This window comes from Schistocerca americana, chromosome 2 (genome assembly GCF_021461395.2).
Source record: "Schistocerca americana isolate TAMUIC-IGC-003095 chromosome 2, iqSchAmer2.1, whole genome shotgun sequence".
NCBI classification, from domain to species: domain Eukaryota; kingdom Metazoa; phylum Arthropoda; class Insecta; order Orthoptera; family Acrididae; genus Schistocerca; species Schistocerca americana.
The window spans coordinates 429,556,569-429,576,905 of NC_060120.1; the positions used below are offsets into that span (position 1 = coordinate 429,556,569).

The 20,337-nt window shown below is 42.4% G+C and overlaps 1 protein-coding gene across 1 annotated transcript in view; it reads left to right on the plus strand.

Annotated features, from left to right (window-relative positions):
• LOC124594070 (esterase E4-like) overlaps window positions 1-17,557 on the plus strand; it is a 247,648-nt gene extending 230,091 nt beyond the window's left edge. The window contains exon 15 of the mRNA XM_047132420.1: window positions 17,275-17,557. Within this exon, the coding sequence (XP_046988376.1) occupies window positions 17,275-17,437 (163 nt within the window). The 3' untranslated portion in view covers window positions 17,438-17,557. The remainder of the gene's footprint in view (window positions 1-17,274) is intronic.
• The last annotated feature ends 2,780 nt before the right edge of the window (window positions 17,558-20,337 follow it).

Genomic DNA, 20,337 nt, shown 5'->3' on the forward strand with positions numbered 1-20,337 from the left:
GGAATTTTAGAACCAATTCCGACTAAAGGTTCTCGTACTAGGAAGAATCGTCCAACAAAACCGAGGGTTGCTAAGCGAGTAATTAAGAGATGGATGTTGGGAATTATTGGTAGAAATCGGAAAAACAACAAATGGATCATAGAACAGACTGGAGTGGAAAACGTAATTCTCACTGTAAAAAATAAAAAAATAAAAAAAACCGATATGGATATTAGCTGAACAAATAATCAGGTGACGTAATCAGGTGACGGATTATAAACTAAAGAAGTACTTTGCAAGGTTCTAGGAGGTAAGAAAAGACCGAGACATCGACCAAATGGAAGGTAGCCAGATTTATTTATTCGTGTCATAAGTATCAAACTTCAGTGTGTGACATACATGCATACACACATACAGGGTGACACAGAATAATGGGAATGTTTGAAATAAGTAGAGGCAGCCATGGGCAGGTGGCAGCACTGCGGGTTGGCGACAGTTAGCGAGTAAACAGTCCGCCATTTCAGCAATCATGGATCAGTAGAACGGACAACAGCGTGTGTTAGCCATAAAAATGTTTTATAAAAACAATGATAGTTCGGTAGCGGAGCAGAGGGAGTTTCGACGTTTTTATAATTTAGGACGTCATGATACCGTTCCATCGAAACACACGATAAAATGCTGGATTAATAGCTGTGAAGAGACTGGATCTGCCCTCAAGAAGAAACCAACAGGACGACCAAGAAGTGTGCGTTCTCCAGTGAACATTGGTGTTGTACGCGAGTCTGTGTTACGGAGTCCACGGCATTCAATTCGTAAGCAAGAAGCAGTGGTTAGAATGTCCCGGGAGAGTGTTCGCAGAATTCTTGATCTTGATTTACTACCTACAGATGGCGCAACAATTGAAGGATAACGATTACCGGTTACGATTAGGATTCTGTCAACAAATGATAACAAAAATATACAATGACGATGAATTTCTAAACAAACTGTGGGTGTCAGATGAGCCACATTTTCATCTCACAGGTTATGTGAATAAATAAAACTACCATTACTGGGCAAACACAAATCCTAATGACGTTCATGAGCGCCCTTTACACGCTAGTACAGTGTGGCGTTTCATCACATGGGATTATCAGATCGCATTTTTTCGCAAATGAACAGGGAAAAACAATAACTGTCAATGCTGGTTGTTACGTGGAGATGTAACGAACTTTCGTTACATCTGCATTGTACAACTTTCCAACCGTTCAAGAAGCCTCGTTTCAAAAAGACGGAGCGATATCATACACTGCACGGCAGTCAGTGGCATATGTGCGAGAATTGTTTGGCAGCCATGTGATCTCACGATTCGGCAACATTCCCTGGCCCCCTAGTTCACACCAGATTTATCGGTTTGTGATTTTTTCTTGTGGAGCTACCTCAAGAAAAAAGTCTACACGACTCGACCAAGAGCCCTGGATGAGTTAAAAAAGATAATTCGGGATGCAATTCACAGTATCGCAGCTGAGAGGTTGCAGCGGTCAATGAGGAATCTCAACACCAGATTTCACAAATGTATTCCTACACGAGGACGCCATCTAAAGGACATAATTTTTTTTTTTTTAAATGACAAATGCCATCAGTGTTTTGTAAATGGCGAAGTTGAAAGGTTTCAATTACAATGAATGCTATTTCTTTCCTTCATCACTTGTAGTTTTATTGGATTGTGGAAATGTTCTCGTTTTTCTGTGTCACCCTGTACATATACATACGTACAAGATACGTAATGAACAACGAAACGTGCTTTCTTTCGGCATTTTGTATTTGCAACAGTTACAGGGAATATAGGAGTGTTACATACTACGTGTGTTTTGATTTCCTGTTGGGGGTGTGGACGCAAGCCCACTTAGTTTTCTACGTGTCCGACGGGCTGCCGAGGCGACTGTGCGAGAAGGCCATGACGTAATGCAGTTCCCTCTTCCACCTGGCCACGTTTATTGCAACCTGATGGTGGATACGGGAAGAGCTGCAGCTGTTTTTTGGCATGCCTCACCATGCTGCCTACACGGCGATGCATGTACGAAGGGCTGTGCACTGATTGCCAACCTCTGGCCGCGGCATCAGCCACTATGCAAAAAAAGACGCACACCGTTCTTCGCTGGCATCCTCAGCAAGATATAAATGTCAAAATCCGTTGCTACGACCACCTTTCAGTGAGTTTGAATATTGCTCAAAGTGTTGTGCGGAAAAGCAAAACGTCAGTTACGCAAATGTTTCGAGAAATATTTGCTGTTCGTATGCTGCCATTGTCACGCGCTACTGTAGAGGGAGTCTGTACGCTCGCAGCCTGTGGTTCAAATGGTTCAAATGGCTCAGAGCACTATGGGACTTAACATCTGAGGTCATCAGTCCCCTAGAACTTAGAACTACTTAAACGTTACTAACCTAAGGACAGCACACACTTCCATGCCCAAGGCAGGATTCGAACCGGCGACCGTAGCGGTCGCGCGGTTCCAGACTGAAGCGCCTAGAACCGCTCGGCCACACCGGCCAGCCAGCCTGTGGTGGCAGTCACACGAAGTCGGGTTGCAGCATGATCAGGTCTATTGGCTTCTGTCTCGGGTCCTTCGGCCGACGTTCATCTGATGATTTTACTGATGTTTCGCCAGCACGAGTGGCTGGCATTGTCAAAGCCTCAGCCTCCATTGCCGGTGGTGAACTGGAGCCGAGCTCTCGGCCACAGACTATAAGTACCTGGCGCGCCAACGACCGAGGGCTTCTCTGCAGTCATTTCCGGTGCGCTTCTTCTCTTGCTACCTGCGACGGTCGTTCGCTGTAGTACGGGAAGCCAGGATCCGTGGACCTCAAGGCTTTCCTCTTTCTTCCTGAAGCTATTCGGGTGTTTTTGTATTTCTACAGCTTCTCTGAACAAGCGCGTGTGATAGTGCTTCTCTACAGCCAGAACTTCCGTGTCAGCGAATTTTATTACGTGGTCGGTCTCACTCAGTGCGTGCTCTGCGAATAGCTTCAACAAGAAAGAGGAAAGCCTTAAGGTAAACGGATCCTGGCTTCCCGTAATGCAGCGAACGACCGTCGCTGGTAGCAAGAGGAGAAGCGCACCGGAAATGACCGCGGAAAAGCCCTCGGTCGTTGGCACACCAGGTACTTATAGTCTGCGGCCGAGAGCTCGGCTCCAGTTCACCACCGGCAATGGAGGGTGAGGCTTTGACAGCGCCAGCCACTCGTGCTGGCGAAACATCAGTAAAATCATCAGATGAACGTCGGCCGAAGAACCCGAGACAGAAGCCAATAGGCAGTTTGTCAACAAGTGGCCACGAAAGCCTTCACAGTTTTGTATGATCAGGTCTACTACCATCTACACATGATCGCAGCATCCTTGTGTGTCTGGATAGACAGATGTTGTGACTTGCTGATGTCCCCTACAGTCGTGTAAATAAATAAAATAGCATTCCTACCCTACTGCACAGCTGATGAAACGACTTCAGTTGTGATGCAGGACTTTTTGGTCGACACTGTGGTTGGTGTAGCTATCTCAACAAATGTCTCAGTATGTAACAGTTGTTTATAAAAATAACTGTTCTTCTCCTGTGCCATCCAATATACACACACTGTGGTAATTGTTTAAACATTAAAGTTCTCATATTTACGATAATCTTCATATGTTTTTACTTAACGACCTTGTAACGTTGTTGAATGGGTAGCTGCTGTACACTGGAAAGTAACTGCATGCCCTTTTTCTTACCTACTTGTGAAACTCTGGTCACTCTTGGTTGGTTGGTTTGTGGGAATGAAGGGACCAGATTGCTATGGCCATCGGTCCCTCTGGTCACTCTGTTCATCCCTGAGCCCTACAAGGCAGCTGATGCCGGTACGTCGGCTGATATGTTCGTTGGCACCCATTCTGTTAAAATAATGAGAACATACAACTGCCAAACCGCTATCGGACGTGAATTTCGTTAACATTGTCGTCATATACCTCTGGAAACTTATAAAGGGTTTGTGTCACTCAGAATCGATGTCCTATTTGGTGTAAACGGTATACTAATGTGCTGCTAAGTGGATCTTCATTTGTGTGATCCATACTATCCAATTAGAACTCTTCTCAGAAATGGCTACTGTTAAAATTTAATTCGCACCAAAGCCTGCATACTACAAAAAAAGTCGATGTTAGTTAAAGAATGTAGTATGAGATATCAAAAAACTATGTGGTCATTGCAGCTATTTTACGGTTACTGTACAGAAGTTTCAGCGCCTTAAAGTTTGTGACCATAGTGTGTGGAGATCTTTAGGAGAGAACTTTTCTAGGTGAACGTATGGTAGGAGCTGCAATAGATTTCATACACGGGAATGTTACAGCATCGGTTTCCAGACGACAGAGAGGCCATAAATCATCCAGTTCTATAATTAGACCACGTTTAAATGTAAAACTGTGTCACCTTAGAAAAGGATCTGAAAGCTGTGTCGCCATATTGAGCACACCTGGTGGGGTTCACAGTCTGTATCAGACAAATTCTCTAGTTATGACAACCATTAGGTTTCCTCAATATTTTAAACTTAGGTAAGAGCATTTTAGAATTTCTTATCGTTTTAAACTTAGGCCATGTGAACACTATTCTTAATTTCCCCATATTTTAAACTTGCAGCTTGTAAGTTCTTTGAATATTCCACCATTTCAAACTTAGGCTTCCTGGCGTGAGGGAATTCGTTTCACATGTGACATCAGAGGGTGGTTAAACATACAGACTGCACTGTTTTCGAAATTTAGAACAAGTGATCTGACAAACGTGCAGGCTGGCTGTCATACAGCAGGGAAAATCTAACAACCATGCAGGCTGGCTCTGTATTCCGTGGTCCGCCATCTTAGATTTTAAACAGTACGACACTTGCACATCTTGCATTTTTTGATTTATCACCAATATACACTTAGGACAAGCATACTAGTTTCACAGTGCTGTCATAGGAGTAGGGGATAACCCTGCCTACTTCGGATTTCCCAACATTCTATACATAGGAAAACTGGGCATTGTCAGAGGGTGGAGGAGGGGGAGAAATTTGTCAACAGTGCATGATATCATCAGTGATGCCACAGGGAAAAAACTGGCAACAGTGCAGAGTGGCCTAGAACCAGCCAAAGGGCAGTACTTCCCAAGACCCATATTTACTCATTTCTATGTGAAGCATTGTCAAACCATTTTGGGAGTGAATGCAGTTTTTCTGGAGAACAGTTTTTCAATGTGAATGTTTTGTTTCTTTGCTGCTAATAACATATGATAACTTATTTGTATTTATTAATTATTTATTCATAGAATATCACCTTGTTCCCTATGGTTATTCCAGTTTTATCGTAACTATTGAGAGAACAATTACAACCACAGACGAGATGCTTTAAATTTATTCCTGTGTATGTCAATTGGAAACTCATTTGTCATAATATAAATGTGTCCAGAAATGATTGAGAAGTACTGGTTGTGATGTCAGAGCAAAATGAAGTTCTTGTGGTTCATAATTCTTGAATAGTGATATTTATGTAGTATTAATCAAGTCTGAAAGCGAAATCCCTTAGAACTCTGAGGGTCTTCACATGGCCCAGAAAATGCATATCCGAAATGCAGCATTTGCTAGATTCCACTTTTAGTATTACGGCAGTTACGTGCACGTGTCTACGACTTCATCTCACAATCAAGACAAGTGCCGCAGTGCAGTACGAAATAATTAGACTGAACGCAGAAATTTGCTAAACGATTTTCAACTTCTTCACTCTAACGTGTCTTGTCCTATGTGTGTAAACTACTGAACCAGTGGTTGTTGTCGACGGCAGCTCCTCGATATTCAGCACATACGGCAATAACCTGGGTTCCACGTTGCTGGCATCAGTACGACACCGCCTCTAATGTAGGGACATTAACAGAGATTCGCTCAACAAGCGTGACATGCCGCGTTATTCCTTTAGATATCACTACAGTGCCTATTTAAGAGGTCTGAGTATAATGCAAAAAAAGTCGGTTGTACATAGGATATGAGTTTCAAGTTGTATTTTGTTATGTGATGAATGAGCAACGAGGTTTTACACTCCTTAGACGGAACGCATTTCCTTTCGTTTCCAGTTTTTTCCTAGTTTGTCACGGGTTCTTTTAAAAATTGGTCTTTATTTTTGAGTCAAGATTATATTTGTCGAAGCAGACGTGGTTTGATGTATAGGTGTTGGGGAATGGATACAGGAAGGAGAAGTAGATTGCGTTAACGGCACTCAAGCAACAAATCAAACAGACGCAACGAGTTAATAATTCACATCACACGGAGAGCATGCTAGCTGTGATTACATTAGCTGTGGCACGTCACACGGCGGAGGAAGTGTTTCAACACGTACAGACCACAATACTGAACCTCTTATGACGTGCCAGTGAGGGTGTTTCCATGCTAAACCTTTCTAGAGGTTACCGCGGGCTTTCCCGTGTGTTAGCCCCTAATGGGAATAGGACTTAAGAGCGTTTGACTTCTGGCCGCAGTCACGAATGTGACTGCATATAAAGCCCTGAAAGCTCCAATGGTGGACATAAATAACTTTCTGATGTCGATCGTAAATCTTTACCCTCGACTCACAGTGACTTGAACCATTTACATACTTCAGTCATAAGTGTCGCGAATAATAAATGAATTGACGCCTCCCACTATGCAGTTTTTCATCCCGCCTACAAACTGATGTGTTACTACAGAGTGAATGACCTAAAACGTACACCACAAATATTGCGAAGATGGAAAGTGCTATTGATGTGCGGTTTTCACAGAATCGATTGGTAGTCGGGGGCTCGTATTGCTACCCAACAAACAGATTGTAATAATACTTAGAAAGTGTATTTTTTATGCAAACATACAGTTTTTAAGTGGATCAGTGCCTATTGACATTAACAAACTAAAAGTAGGGTAAATTAGAATGTCAGTGGTGTTTGTTGCAGGATTCTGAAACAAGTCGTTTACGAGATATCCTATTTTGAGAAGTTGCTAAATCGACACTTGTCTAATACCTGTGGTAGCACAGACTAAAGAACAAAATAAGTGCACACAGTAGTTACGTGGATTCTGGTCAGTAACGAAGCTACTCAGCATCACAGGTTGTGTTCAAAATGACCACTGGCAGTAATACTCGCTTGCAGTCTGGTATGGAACGACTACTGCAAACATTCTAGCATATCAGCGGAGATTTTCGAGCAGGCTGCGGTATACGTCGTTGCCTGACATTAGGTGTAGTTGGTATGTCATTGTAGACAGCGTTTTCAACTTTCCCCACAGAAAAAAGTCTACAGGCATCAAATTCGGGGAAAGGGACAGCCAAGGTATAGGTCCTCTGCGTCCATTCCAATGATTTGGAAACAGTTCGTGAAGACATGGGCTGGGCAGCCATCACGTTGGTACCACAGGTTCCTCCCAGACTGCAGAGGAAGGTTTTCTAGTATCTGTGGAAGCTCTTCCGTTAGGAGGCTGCAATACTTGTGTGTGTTCAGTGTTTCATCTATGAAAATCGGGCCTATGAGCTGATGTTTCACTATCCCACATCATACGTTTACACTCCATGGACGCTGACGTACACCTGACGAAGCCAATAGGGACTGTCAACAGATTGAGAATGCGTGTTTCGGTGGTTTACCTGGAAAAGAATGGTAAATGTGACATCAGCACTAAACAAGATACGCAGTACATCTGGAGTATCCTGTCTTAGTGCCCATGTACAGAAGTTAACACGATTCTTATAATCGTTTCCATGCAGGTCGTGATGGAGAGATGTATGATACGGATGGACTGCCAGTCTTACTTGCGAGATGAAGGCGAAGCTCACCATCCGTAAGATCGTTGACAGAACCGACTGTGGCCTTTGGTACAGAGCCGAGTGGAGGATCTGATACCGGAGGTTCAGAGGAATCTGCCACCATCTACGTTGCAGATCCCCAATTTGCGCGATAGGACGGTGGGTTTCCGGGTTCCACTAAATAGGTTAGGAGTCAACAACACGCTGGAAGTGGCTACATGGATAACAGGGGCTATGTGGAGGGGACTGGGCGGTTTTTTAGGATAGAGGGTCTCGGGAAAGCGCCAAAACGGGCTTCAGCTTCAAAGGCTGCAGGATGAACACAGGAAGAGGGTAGAGATAGCAACAATCAGTATTGTAGTTTTAAACTGTCGTAGCTGTGTTGGGAAAGAATCAGAGCTCCAAGCTCTAATAGAAAGCACTGAATCACAAATCATTATAGGTTCGGGATGCTGGATAAAGACGGAAATAAGTTGAGCCGAAATTTTTACAAAAGACCTAACCGTGTTCAGAAAGGATATATTAAATTCAGTTGATGGTAGAGTGTTTATTGCTCCCAGAAGTAGTTTGCCTTAAAGCAAAATTGAAGTTGATGCTTCCTGTGAATTAGTACGGTTAGAGGTTATATTTGACAACAGGAATAATTAATAATTTGTTCCTTTTACAGAAACCCCGACTCAGATGATGCAGTTGCTGAACTGTTCATAGAAAACTTGAGTGTCGTTTCAAAGAAGTATCCCACTCATACTATTATAGCTGGTGGTGACTTCAATGTACCCTCCATATGTTGGCGAAAATACATGTTTACGGTGGTAGGAGTAAAACGTCGTCCGAAATCATACTGAATACATACTCAGAAAATTATTTTGAACAACTAGTTCAGGAGCCCACTCGAAGTGTAAATGACTGCGAAAATATACTTGACCTCTTAGCAACAAATAATCCTGACCAAATAAGGGGCATATTGACAGATACAGGAATTAGCGACCACAAGGTTATTTTAATTAGAATGAATACCGGCATACGCAAACCCACCGAAAGTAAGCGCAAAATACGTACATTTAAAAAAGCATATGAATTTCGTTTGATGCCTTCCTAAGACACAATCTCCACTCCTTCCAATCTGCCTATGTAACCATGGACCAGAAGTGATTTGAATTCGACGAATTAGTATCGATGGCAGTTGACGGATATATACCAAATAAATTAATAAGAAATGGTACTGCTCCCGACGGTACACAAAACAGGTCAGAACACTGTCGCAGTAGCAACGAAAAAAATATGCCAAATTTAAAAGAACTCAAAATCCCCAAGATAAGCGAAGTTTTACATTATCTCGGAATTTAGCGCCAACTACGATGTGAGACGGTTGTAATAGTTTCCACAACGAAACTCTGTCTTGAAATCTGGTAGAAAACCCAAAGACATTTTGGTCGTATATAAAGTACACCAGTGGCAAGACGTAATGAATACTTTCACTGCGCGATAACAAAGGTGATATTATTGATGACAGTGCCACTAAAGCAGAGTTATTAAACATGGTTTTCAAAAATTCCTTCACAAAAGAAGACGAAGTAAATACTCCAGAAGTCGAATTAAGAACAACTGCCAACATAAGTAACTTGGAAGCAGATACTCTCCCTATAGCGAAACAGATTGAAACACTAAAGAAAGGCAAGGCTACCGGTCCAGACTGTAAACCAGAGATTGGGCTGATACAATAGCTCGATACTTAGCAATCACATACCACTCGCTCGTAGAAAGATCAGTATCCAAAGGCAAAAGTTGCGCAAGTCACACCAACACCCAAGAAGGGAAAATGAATATCTGCTGAATAACAGACCCACACCATTAACGTCGATTTGCAGTACGATTTTGCGGGTTGAGTGGCCGAGCGGTTCTAGGCGCTTCAGTTTGGAACCGCGTGACCGCTACGGTCGCAGGTTCGAATCCTGCCTCGGGCATGGATATGTTTGCTGTCCTTAGGTTAGTTAGGTTTAAGTAGTGCTAAGTTCTAGGGGACTGATTACCTTCGAAGTTAAGTCCCAGAGCCATTTTGCAGTACGATTTTGAAACATGTATTGTTCAAAAACTGGCTCTAAGCACTATGGGACTTAACATCTGAAGTCATCAGTCCCCTAGACTTAGAACTACTTAAACCTAACTAACCTAAGGACATCACACACATCCATGCCCGAGGCAGGATTCGAACCTGAGACAGTAGCAGCAGCTCGGTTCCGGACTGAAGCGCCTAGAACCGCACGGCTACAGACCGGCTGAACATATATTGTGCTCGAACATTATGCATCATTTTGGAGAAAACGATTTATTGGCAAATAGCCAACACGGATTCAGAAAATATGGTTCTTGTGAAACACAACTAGCTAGCTCCTTATTCTCACGAAGTAACGAGTGCTGTCGACAGGGGACGTCAAATTGATTCGATATTTTTAGATTTCCAGATGGCTTTTGACAGCGTTCCTCACAAACGATTTCTAATTAAATTGCGTGCCTATGGAGTATCGTTTCAGTTGTGTGAATGGATTTGTGATTTCCTATCCGAAAGGTTACAGTTCTTAATAACTGAAGGAAAGTAAAACATAAGTAATACCTGGCGTTCCGCAAGGAATGCTATACAGTAGACCCTCTGTTGTTTCTGGTGTTCATAAATGATTTAGGAGACAATCTGAGGAGTCCACTAAGGTTTTTTGCACCTGATATTGTCATTTACCCTCATATAAAGTCATTAGATGGTCAAAAACAATTGTAAAAGGGCTTAGACAAGATTTATGTATGGTGAAAAAAATCATGAAAAGTGTAAAATCATCTATATGAGCTCTAAAAAGAATCCGATCACACAAATCTAAGACTGTAAACTCAGATAAATACTTATGGATTACAATTACTACTTAGGGATTACAATTACGAATAACTTAATTTGGAACGATAACATAGATAATCCTGTGGGGAAATGAAACCAAAGATTTCGATTTGTTGGCAGAACACTTAGAAAATGTAACAGCTCCACTAGAGAGACTGCTTACGCTACGCTTGTCTACTCTCTTCTGAGTAGTGGTGTGTGGTTTGGGATCCACAGCAGACCGTATTGACGAAGGACATCGAAAAGTTGAAAAAATAGCAGCTCTCTTTGTATTATCGCGAAACAGGGGAGAGAGTGCGACGGATATGATACGCTAACTGGAGTGGCAGCGATTAGAACAAAGGCGTTTTCCGTTGTGGCAGAATCTTCTCATGAAATCACCAAGCCTCACCTCATAGTATCAAAATGTTTTGTTGGCGCCCACCTACGTAGAGAGAAATGATCATTGTAATAAAATGAGATAAATCGGAGCTCGGGCACTTATGGTGTATCGCAGAATAATCATGTAGATGTATATGTAGATGTATGTCGACGGAGTATGCGTAGGAGACTTGCCCGACTCACGCCAGTTAATCATGCGATTGCGCGGAAGATAAAGTGTGCATCAACAACAGCTGCAAGAACATTAATTTTCCCTCCTCTGTCGTCACTTGTTACCTTCTGTTATGTTTTCTAGGTGTTACACTGCCACTTTCACGGACTGGTTGAAGAGGTTGACAAATAAGCCGAGATGGTTGACGTCTACTATGACACTTTGTCGCATATTCTGTACAAGAACGAACTGCATTCTTCCTACACTCCTACATTGGTAAATCCCATCGTCCACTGGCCATGTTGGTATCCCTGGCAACGAAGCTGCAGATGCCGCGGCCAAGGCTGCGGTCCTCCAGCCTCGGACAGCTTCTTGTCGTGTGCCTTCATCTGATTTTGGCAGAGTCATTTGTCAGCGCATTTTATCGCTGTGGCATGCCGATTGGTCTACACTTACTGAAAACAAGCTTCGGGCCTTGAAACCTCTCCCCACGGCTTGGACGACCTCTTCACTCCGTTCTCGGCGGGAGGAGGTCGTTTTGGCCCGGTTACGGATTGGACACTGCCGGTTCAGCCACCGCCATCTGCTGACGGCTGCGCCGGCGCCGTTCTGTCCATGTGGGCAAGTGCTGACGGTACGCCACATTTTAACGTCCTGTCCGAATTTTAATACACTACGCATTGATCTTGGCCTGCCATGTACTCTGGATGAAATTTTAGCGGATGACCCAGGAGCAGCTGCTCGCGTTCTTCGTTTTATCCACTTGACAAACCTATCTAAGGACATTTGATTATGCTGTTTTCTTTTAATCCCTTGCCTGTTAATGTGCCGTTTACAGTGTTGTCCTTTTTAGTTGCTGTTTTAACCTTGTGCCTCGCAGTGCATTCATAATTTAGTCTGGGCGCTAATGACCACTGTAGTTGTGCTCCCTAAAACCACAAAAAAGCCATCGTCCACTGAAGATTTATTGCTTGGATTATTACACAATAACTGACTAGCAAGTCGCAATACACTCAAGAAACACACAAACACACTGTATGCTAACATAACAATATCGTACCCAGCAACTACGGTGGTTGAGTGGGACAAACAAGTGCCGATGCGGAAACTTTTCAAAATACGATAGCTCGGGAAGCACTCACATTAGAATCGTGCAACAAATACCACTGACATTCTGAGCTATCCTACTTTCAGTTTGCTAATGACAATAGGCACTGTTCCATTTAAAAACTGTATGTTTGCACAAAAAATAAACTTTCTCTGTATTATTACAATCTGCTTATTGGCTAACAATACGCACCCCTGACTACCAGTTCATTCTGTGAAAACCACTCATCAACAGCGCTTTCCATTACCGCAATATTTGCGCTGGAAGTTTTAGGTGATTCAGTCCGTTTATTTCCATGGCAGTTCTACTGATGATGAAAAGCTTTATTCCGTAAACAGCAAGCATTAGTCAGTATACTCGAGTAACCGGTACTTGGTGACCTGTGTAAATTGCCCAAGAACAATCATATGGTCGCCACGACATCAGATAGTAAAACAAACATAAAAAGTAAATCCAGAAATAATACAATTTTAGTACTAGTGTGTGTAGCTGCCACCAAAATAGCACAGTGTTAGTTGTGGTAAATAATTATGCTTGCTCTCAAACACAGAATGGAATGTTCTGGCAAGTGCCTTTTTTTCAATGGCAGACTGAAAGTACTATTTTTGTTCATTAACGCTTTTGATCAGTTTGCTCTCCAATAGCTGCACTTCGAGCGACACTCACTCCGAAGCGATAAGACACTAAACACAACAGTCAAAAGACATTGGAAAAGTGTACAAAATCTTGGCAAAAATCCCGACACATCCAAGTAGCATACTCTTTTTAACAACCATAAAAAATAATCGTTATCATTTGTAGTCGACAATTCAACTTACAGTGTCCAAGGTAGTTTGGCAGAATCTGAAAACAGCTCTCTTACACACACGTGCTCAAGTTGACTGAGGCCCTCCTGAAATATATCAGAATTCGGTCTCCTTCATATACAGTATCAATAGCTCAACTATATAGTATTACATAATAATCATAGTAAGTAAATTTCTTAAATAGACGACTCGCTCTCAAGTCTGCTATTCTGATATGCGAGGTATCAGTGCTATTTGTAGAGTGAATTACGGAAATGACCATAAATGGTACACAAGTTTCCAGTTCACTGGAACATCGCTAAACTTCTAAATCTAGTCCAAAAACACTCACTCACAAAATTACAAAAATCCTTACTAATCTTCTAAGAACTCTGTTAAACAACATTTTCTATACGTGTAGACAAAGATAAGAACGCTTCCTTTTTATTATTTTATTCCAACGGACCTATATCGAGCTACACGCTTATCGTCACTGGTCCTGTAGAAGATACACTGTACAGTACTATAATGTGTAATATTATGTGATACAGGCTATGTATCATGAGACATGTTTGTAATCACACATAGTTATGTTAATTTACATAGAAGTTACTTGAATTTTTGTGCTTTCACAGAATATTTTGCAGGTATTTATGAAGGTGTTTTATCAATTTTATCTCATTCACAGCCCGTCTTCATATTGGTATGAATGACACTAATTGTGGTATAATACCAGTGATATATTTTGCCCTCAATGACGTCAAATACAGTGCTTCATGGGTATTTGTTTTTATAGTGTTTTGTGTGGTTCAAATGGTTCAAATGGCTCTGAGCACTATGGGACTTAACTTCTGAGGTCATCAGTCCCCTAGAACTTAGAACTACTTAAACCTAACTAACCTAAGGACATCACACACATCCATGTCCGAGGCAGGATTCGAACCTGCGACCGTAGTGGTCGCGTGGTTCAAGACTGAAGCGCCTATAACCGCACGGCCACAACGGCCGGCAGTGTTTTGTGTGGTTTAAGTAACCTGTACGATCTCTTTGCTTCGTCCGTTGCTAATAAACGTATAAAACAGAAATACACACGAAGTTATATCTTTAACATTTGTGAGGACGAAATATATTACTGGTATTAGACAGCATGATTAGCCTCGTTCATACTAGCACAAGGGCGTTCTGTAAATCAGATAATGTTGATATAATATATTCACAAAGACCTGCAAAAAATACTATGATGTTATCCAAATAAAATGAAAGTAAGTACTACACACTCTAACGCAAAATATATAAATTTATAAACACGCTGTACTCTCACAACTTATAGTCTGTACTGTATAATGTGATGTATTATATTACATTTTACTTTCCATAGGACCACTGACAATGAGCGTGTAGCTCGCTGTTGGCCTGGAGGGGTACATATATAAAAAACAAGCACCCTTGTCTTCGTCTATGTATACAGGTACTATCGTTTATCAACTGCGTGAAGGCTGCAAGATATGCTGAATACAAAACATTTGTAATTCTAAATTGTGTTAAGTAAGCAGTCACATAATAATTAATTATACAAAAACTGTCATATGAATTATTGTTTCAATAAATATTTTACAATACAATTCAATTATTATTGTTAATGAGAGGCAAAGATATTTGTATTGCGTCCATTGGAAATACAAAAGAAAAAAGAGGGGAAAGAGAGACAGAATGATTGTATATGGCTCTGTTTTCCTCTCATGCTTCGTATTCCATAGATAAAGTTATGTGATGTAAAAAAAGAGTATAGATACATCTCAGACCAAATTAACAGAGACACATGACATTTACTGCGTGTCACCTGGGTCTCACATTCACAAAGATACTGCGCGGGCTTTAGTTAACGACGGAGAAACACTGTTAGTACTGCGTCTCCGTATTTGAGAAATACAAAAATACAAGCCGCCTTAGTACTGCGCTCTCAACATTCAACTGAAAGTTATACATACAAATTTTATAAAATGAGCGGTTATGCTTCATGTATGCTCAAAATGTTTGCATCAAAACCCGTCAAATAAAGGTGCAAAAACACCATATGCGAAGAGAAGAAATGCTATACCACAATATTTCGTGTATAATGTCCGCTGAAATTTCGTCTCTCAACTGTACGAAAGCTCTAAATTTTGAACGACTGAAATGTTATACATTGTCCAGTCACAGTATGTAACCCGCGGTCAAAACCCTGAATAACCAAATATTGCAGCACAGACCGCTGCGAGACACGCAAGAAGAGAGTCAGTGAGGCTCTGGAAAGTGCTGACAGGGATATGGATTCATTCCAAATCCAGTGTCGTGGCCAGCTGCACTAAGTTTCTCGGTTGAGGATCAATGGCGTGAATAGCCAGATCGAGGCTACATATTCTAGATAGGGTTTAAATCCAGAGACTGTGGCGAGGGGAGGACATTAAACTAATCCTGTAGCTCTTCGAACCACTCACGTACACTGTGAGCTGTGTGACACGAGGCATAGCCTTAGTGGTTGATGCCATCAGGACGAGGAAAAACAAACTGGATTTAGTGGTGGACAGGGTCTTCAATGATAGATGCATCCAGTGTGCCTTCCCGAATAGAGAGATCATCCAGGCAATGCCACGAGAACATTGCCTACACCAGGGGTTCCCAACAACATTTTCTCGAGAACCCCCTCATCGAGCATGATTGGTACCTTGTCATATCACAGTATCAAGTACCTAAAAAAGCCAAATTAAGTGTCTTTTTACACATTTTCTATTTTTGGTACTTAGAAAAAACATTGACATATTCATTATTGGAAAAATATTGAGCTTAAAACTTTTTCAATTTAGCCATCATTGTTATTGTTAAATTTTTGATTATTGCTCAAAATCTTTTGTCTTTGAAGTACATTTAATATTTTTTTTTATTGTAATAGCATCTTGCGGACCCCTCTGGCATAGCTCGCGGACCCCTGGAGGTTCACGGACCACCTGTTGGGAACCACGGGCCTAGACCATAATGCGCCCTGCTCTAGCCTGGATCCTTCCGAAAACGCAGCGGCCATCTGTCCGATGGAGCACAAAACGTGATTTACCTGAAAAGGACGTCCGTCGCCACGTCCAGTTGCGGTACTGACGTGCAAATTCTAGTCTTCATCGCCGATGAACTGCAGTCTCAGCACGCGTGCATTAATCAGGCGCCTGCTGCGGAGGCTCAAACAGCAACGTTCGCCGAACAGTCGTTGAGCAGACACTTTTCGTAGCCGCTTGATTCATCCGGGGTGTCAGTTACTCAACAGTGGCCCGACACGTCTCTGCAGCCGTTTACCCTTGTCACTTTCGGCCTGTGGTGCACAACAGCTGCCTTGGCACCGATTTTGGATAGCGCCATTTTCTTCTTCTTCTTCTTGCGTTACGGCCTCTGTAGGACCACGGGTAGCCCCTTCGTGGACTGCATTTTCCTCTTCTTCTCCCAGAACCTCTTCATTCTTTCTCTTCTTCTCTCCCGCTCTTCTTCCGAGATCTTCAGTTTCCGTTTCTCCTGTCGGCTCCACTGGTGACACTCTAATCTTTTCCTGTATTCCTCTCTGTCGTTGATCTCCGGCTTATTGGTCGGTGTATATTTGTTCCTCCAATTTTCCTTTCCTTCGACCTTGATCCCCAATTCCAACCAGTCCTTCCGAAGTTCAACAACCCACTTGGTTCCTGTCTTTCCCCTTGTCCTCCCTGTTGTTTCCCACACTCTCTTCGTCATTCTGTCCATACTCATCCTAACTACATGTCCAGCAAACCATTTTGCCGTGCACAGTATACTTTAACCAAGGCGGCACGCGAACAATTTACAAACTTAGTAGTTTCAGAAACGCTTCCACCCTTGGCTCGAAAGCCAACGGTCGTGCGCTTTTGGTCGATGGACAAATCGCGCCATTTGTGCATTACGACAACGACTTAACTTTTTCCCACGTGCCCCTGACACGCTTTCCATTCCCTCCTTTACTAATGCTGCCACCTGCCGTCTGTGAGTAGTTACTACACGTTGAAGTCGAACATACGCGGTGGTCACTTTAATGTAAATGGACCGCGTACCATTCGGGAACGCTCTGAGTGCTGTTTTCCCTGTAGACTTACACTTGTTCCACTAGTCTAGATGTCGGGGCCGTCATCGCTGTGTGACCCCACGCTGGACTGCCAACAGGGAGCCTTCGGCGACTGTGGGCGTGGAGTGGCCGTCGCACACGGACGACGACCCGGCCTACCTGGAGGTGGGCCGCGAGTTGCGGGCCCGCAGGGACCTGCTGCCCGCCAGGATGGACTTCTGGAGGAGCGTCCTGCCCAGGCCGGCACCACCTCAGCTCTGAACCTGAAGCAGTCCTGCGACAAGCGTTCTCTGCACTATTTATTTATTAATTTATATGTTGTACAGTGCTTTGTAAATAAACCCGTCACTCTTATCGATTTAATAAATTGGTTCCATACTACCAAGACTCAACAATCTCACTCAGAAAGCTGCACGGTGTTTCTATCCGATTTTAAAAAACTGTAATTTTGGTAGCTTTTTAATAAAGACCTGTAATATAGCGTACAAATAGGCAAAGCAACTGAAAGTAAAGCTTCGGTTCACTAAGAGAAAAATGAAAGCGGATACGGAATTTGCTATGATTTTATTGAAAGACATGAAGATTTACAGCTGAGGACAGCTGACTCCACGACTCTTCAGCGAGCAGTAGGTTTGAGCAAGGAAAAAGTTGACAAATACTTTGATGAACTTCGTGAATAGATGAACAGGTTCAAATTTATAACCATTTACGATCCAATCAAAACTTTCCTGCAACATAATGACTTTTTTACATACTACAGACTCAGGTCCGATACAACACTTCAAAACTTCAATAACCAAAATGCAAAGGATGATAAAATATTAAAAAAATAACGAATATATATTGTTACGACACCGAGTTGTATAAGTCTACTAAGTAATGCATCAGAGTATCGTTTACCGTGAAGAATGTCCCAACACAACCTGCAAAAAATATTATAGTTTCGAAAAAGCTTACGTTGCTGATCTATCCGACATTCCCTTACACGTTTTACATGCGGGTGCATACAACTTGTGGTACTTCCTAAATTATGTTCAGCGTCAAACGTTTCACTTACCTTTAACAGATCATCAACTAGCCCTCCACCGCACTCATACAAACGTTCAGACATGGTCAAACGTGCCCCATACCTTACATAGCGTGTCTAGAAGTACTGGGTTGAATCGTGTTGCAATGAGGTGTCACAGATCACTCAACGTTGATGGAAGGGGCGACGCTGACAAACCCTTACAAAAAAGGTCACTTACTGTAAGATCAGGTAACTTTGGAGGCTAATGGTGCAATATAACATCAGTATGCCACCTACGTCAGAACTGTTGCTGGAGCATCCCATTATTAAGAAATCAAACATGCAGCTTCACTAGTTAGCGAATGTATCGTTAGACACCACCACATGACAGACAGAGAGTTGTTGCAGTGTAGACAAGCAGTACTACGTTGACTTAAGCAATAAATTAATCTGCAGAGATTATAGAATGTTCCGAGAATTCTGACAGATCTCCAGCATATCCAGATACGTGTTTCTGTAGCACTCTTTAAAAAAAATAAAAAAAAGGGGGGGGGGCGTTAATGTCAGCTCTGGAAACAATGCAAAACTCACGAAGCTACGCTCTCGTGCCCGACTGTGGTATGTGGCTGCTGTGTTTCCAATATACTTACATTCTGGCTGCTTAATTTTGCACTTGAATGAAACGTAGCCTCATCACTTAATACAAAACGCGAAACAAAGTTCCCACCTGCCGTCCCCAGTCCCAGAATGAATGCAGTAAACCCTACACGTTATTATTATCATCATGAATGATTGTAACACTTGAATCCCGTATGTCTTGAAAACCAAACGTCGCCACAGAACTCACAGACAGACACATGAGGAATGGCTGACTCTCGGATGGCACTACGAGTAGACTTCTGTGAACTACATGCAAAACTGTTGAATGCACTATACGGGTCGAAAGAGCAAACGTGGGCTACCTCTGTTTCCCCTTACACAAACAACCAATGTCTTGAAACGACTGCTGCAATCGTCAAACGGGCTGGGCTATAGGATCTGCAGTGCCGTACTCTTGACGAAAATCACACCGCACAGTTGTGAGTGAACTGCAGTTGTTAAAACGGAGCACGCATAACGGCTTTTGCTGCTATGCTATCACCATCCTCATTCGACACACATTGGGTAAATAACGAGCGAGCGAGTTGGCTGCATCAGTGAGGCTCCTACTTTTAGTTTCGATACGTAAGTCGTAACTGAGCCCAAATTTTTATCTTCAATCGTGCAGGAGATATAGTCTTGAGAAAACTAATGATTCCTTTCGAAACACCCCGTAATGCGTCTCGGTGATTTGATAAACTGACAATAATGCGCAAACACTTACAAGCGTATTGTTACTGAGACCCGCTGTCAGATTAGCGACTGAGCGCTGTAGCCACGGCTCACTGCTACACTTCTGCCACTGCCTCTCGTTCTACCTTCCAAACTTCTCAGAAGCTCTCCCTTGTACCTTCCTGGACTACCATTCCTGCAAGAACGGCCATCACGCTGAAGTGGCGTAGACACAGCCTATCATTAATGTTATGCGAACGAGTCGTCAGTCGTGTCCGGATAAATCGAACAGTATGAGATACACCTGTAAAGAGCAACATGCAGAGTACAATTTCCGGTCGGCCATGCAGTTTTAATTTACCAGGAAGTTTCAAGACAGCACACTCTCCGCTGCAGTTTGGAAGATGCATTCTGAATACACTGTTATTCATTAGATCAATCTTAATTACTCTTTGTTCAAATTTACCCACCTTCTATAGGAACGGTTTGAGATCCGCGACTGCATTAAAGAATTATGAAATAATTTTTACTGCTTCAGTCACGTTTTACTAATATTTATTATCAGAGGGCGTTTCGGCAGCGTTCTGGTATCATCAGGCGCATTACAGTTACATGTACATTAATCTACAGCTTTATGAAGTTTATTTGCTGGGTATGCCAGTGAGGTTATGTACTGAAATTTAATACTGTACATAAAGATTCATTTTGGTTTTTTTTTCAGTGTATACCTTCAGAAAAATTGTATGTTTAAATATTCTTATTGATGTCTTTGTATGTACATTTCTTCTGGCGCACAGAGCACAGTAATAAACACAACTACATCAGTTTACACTTTCATATT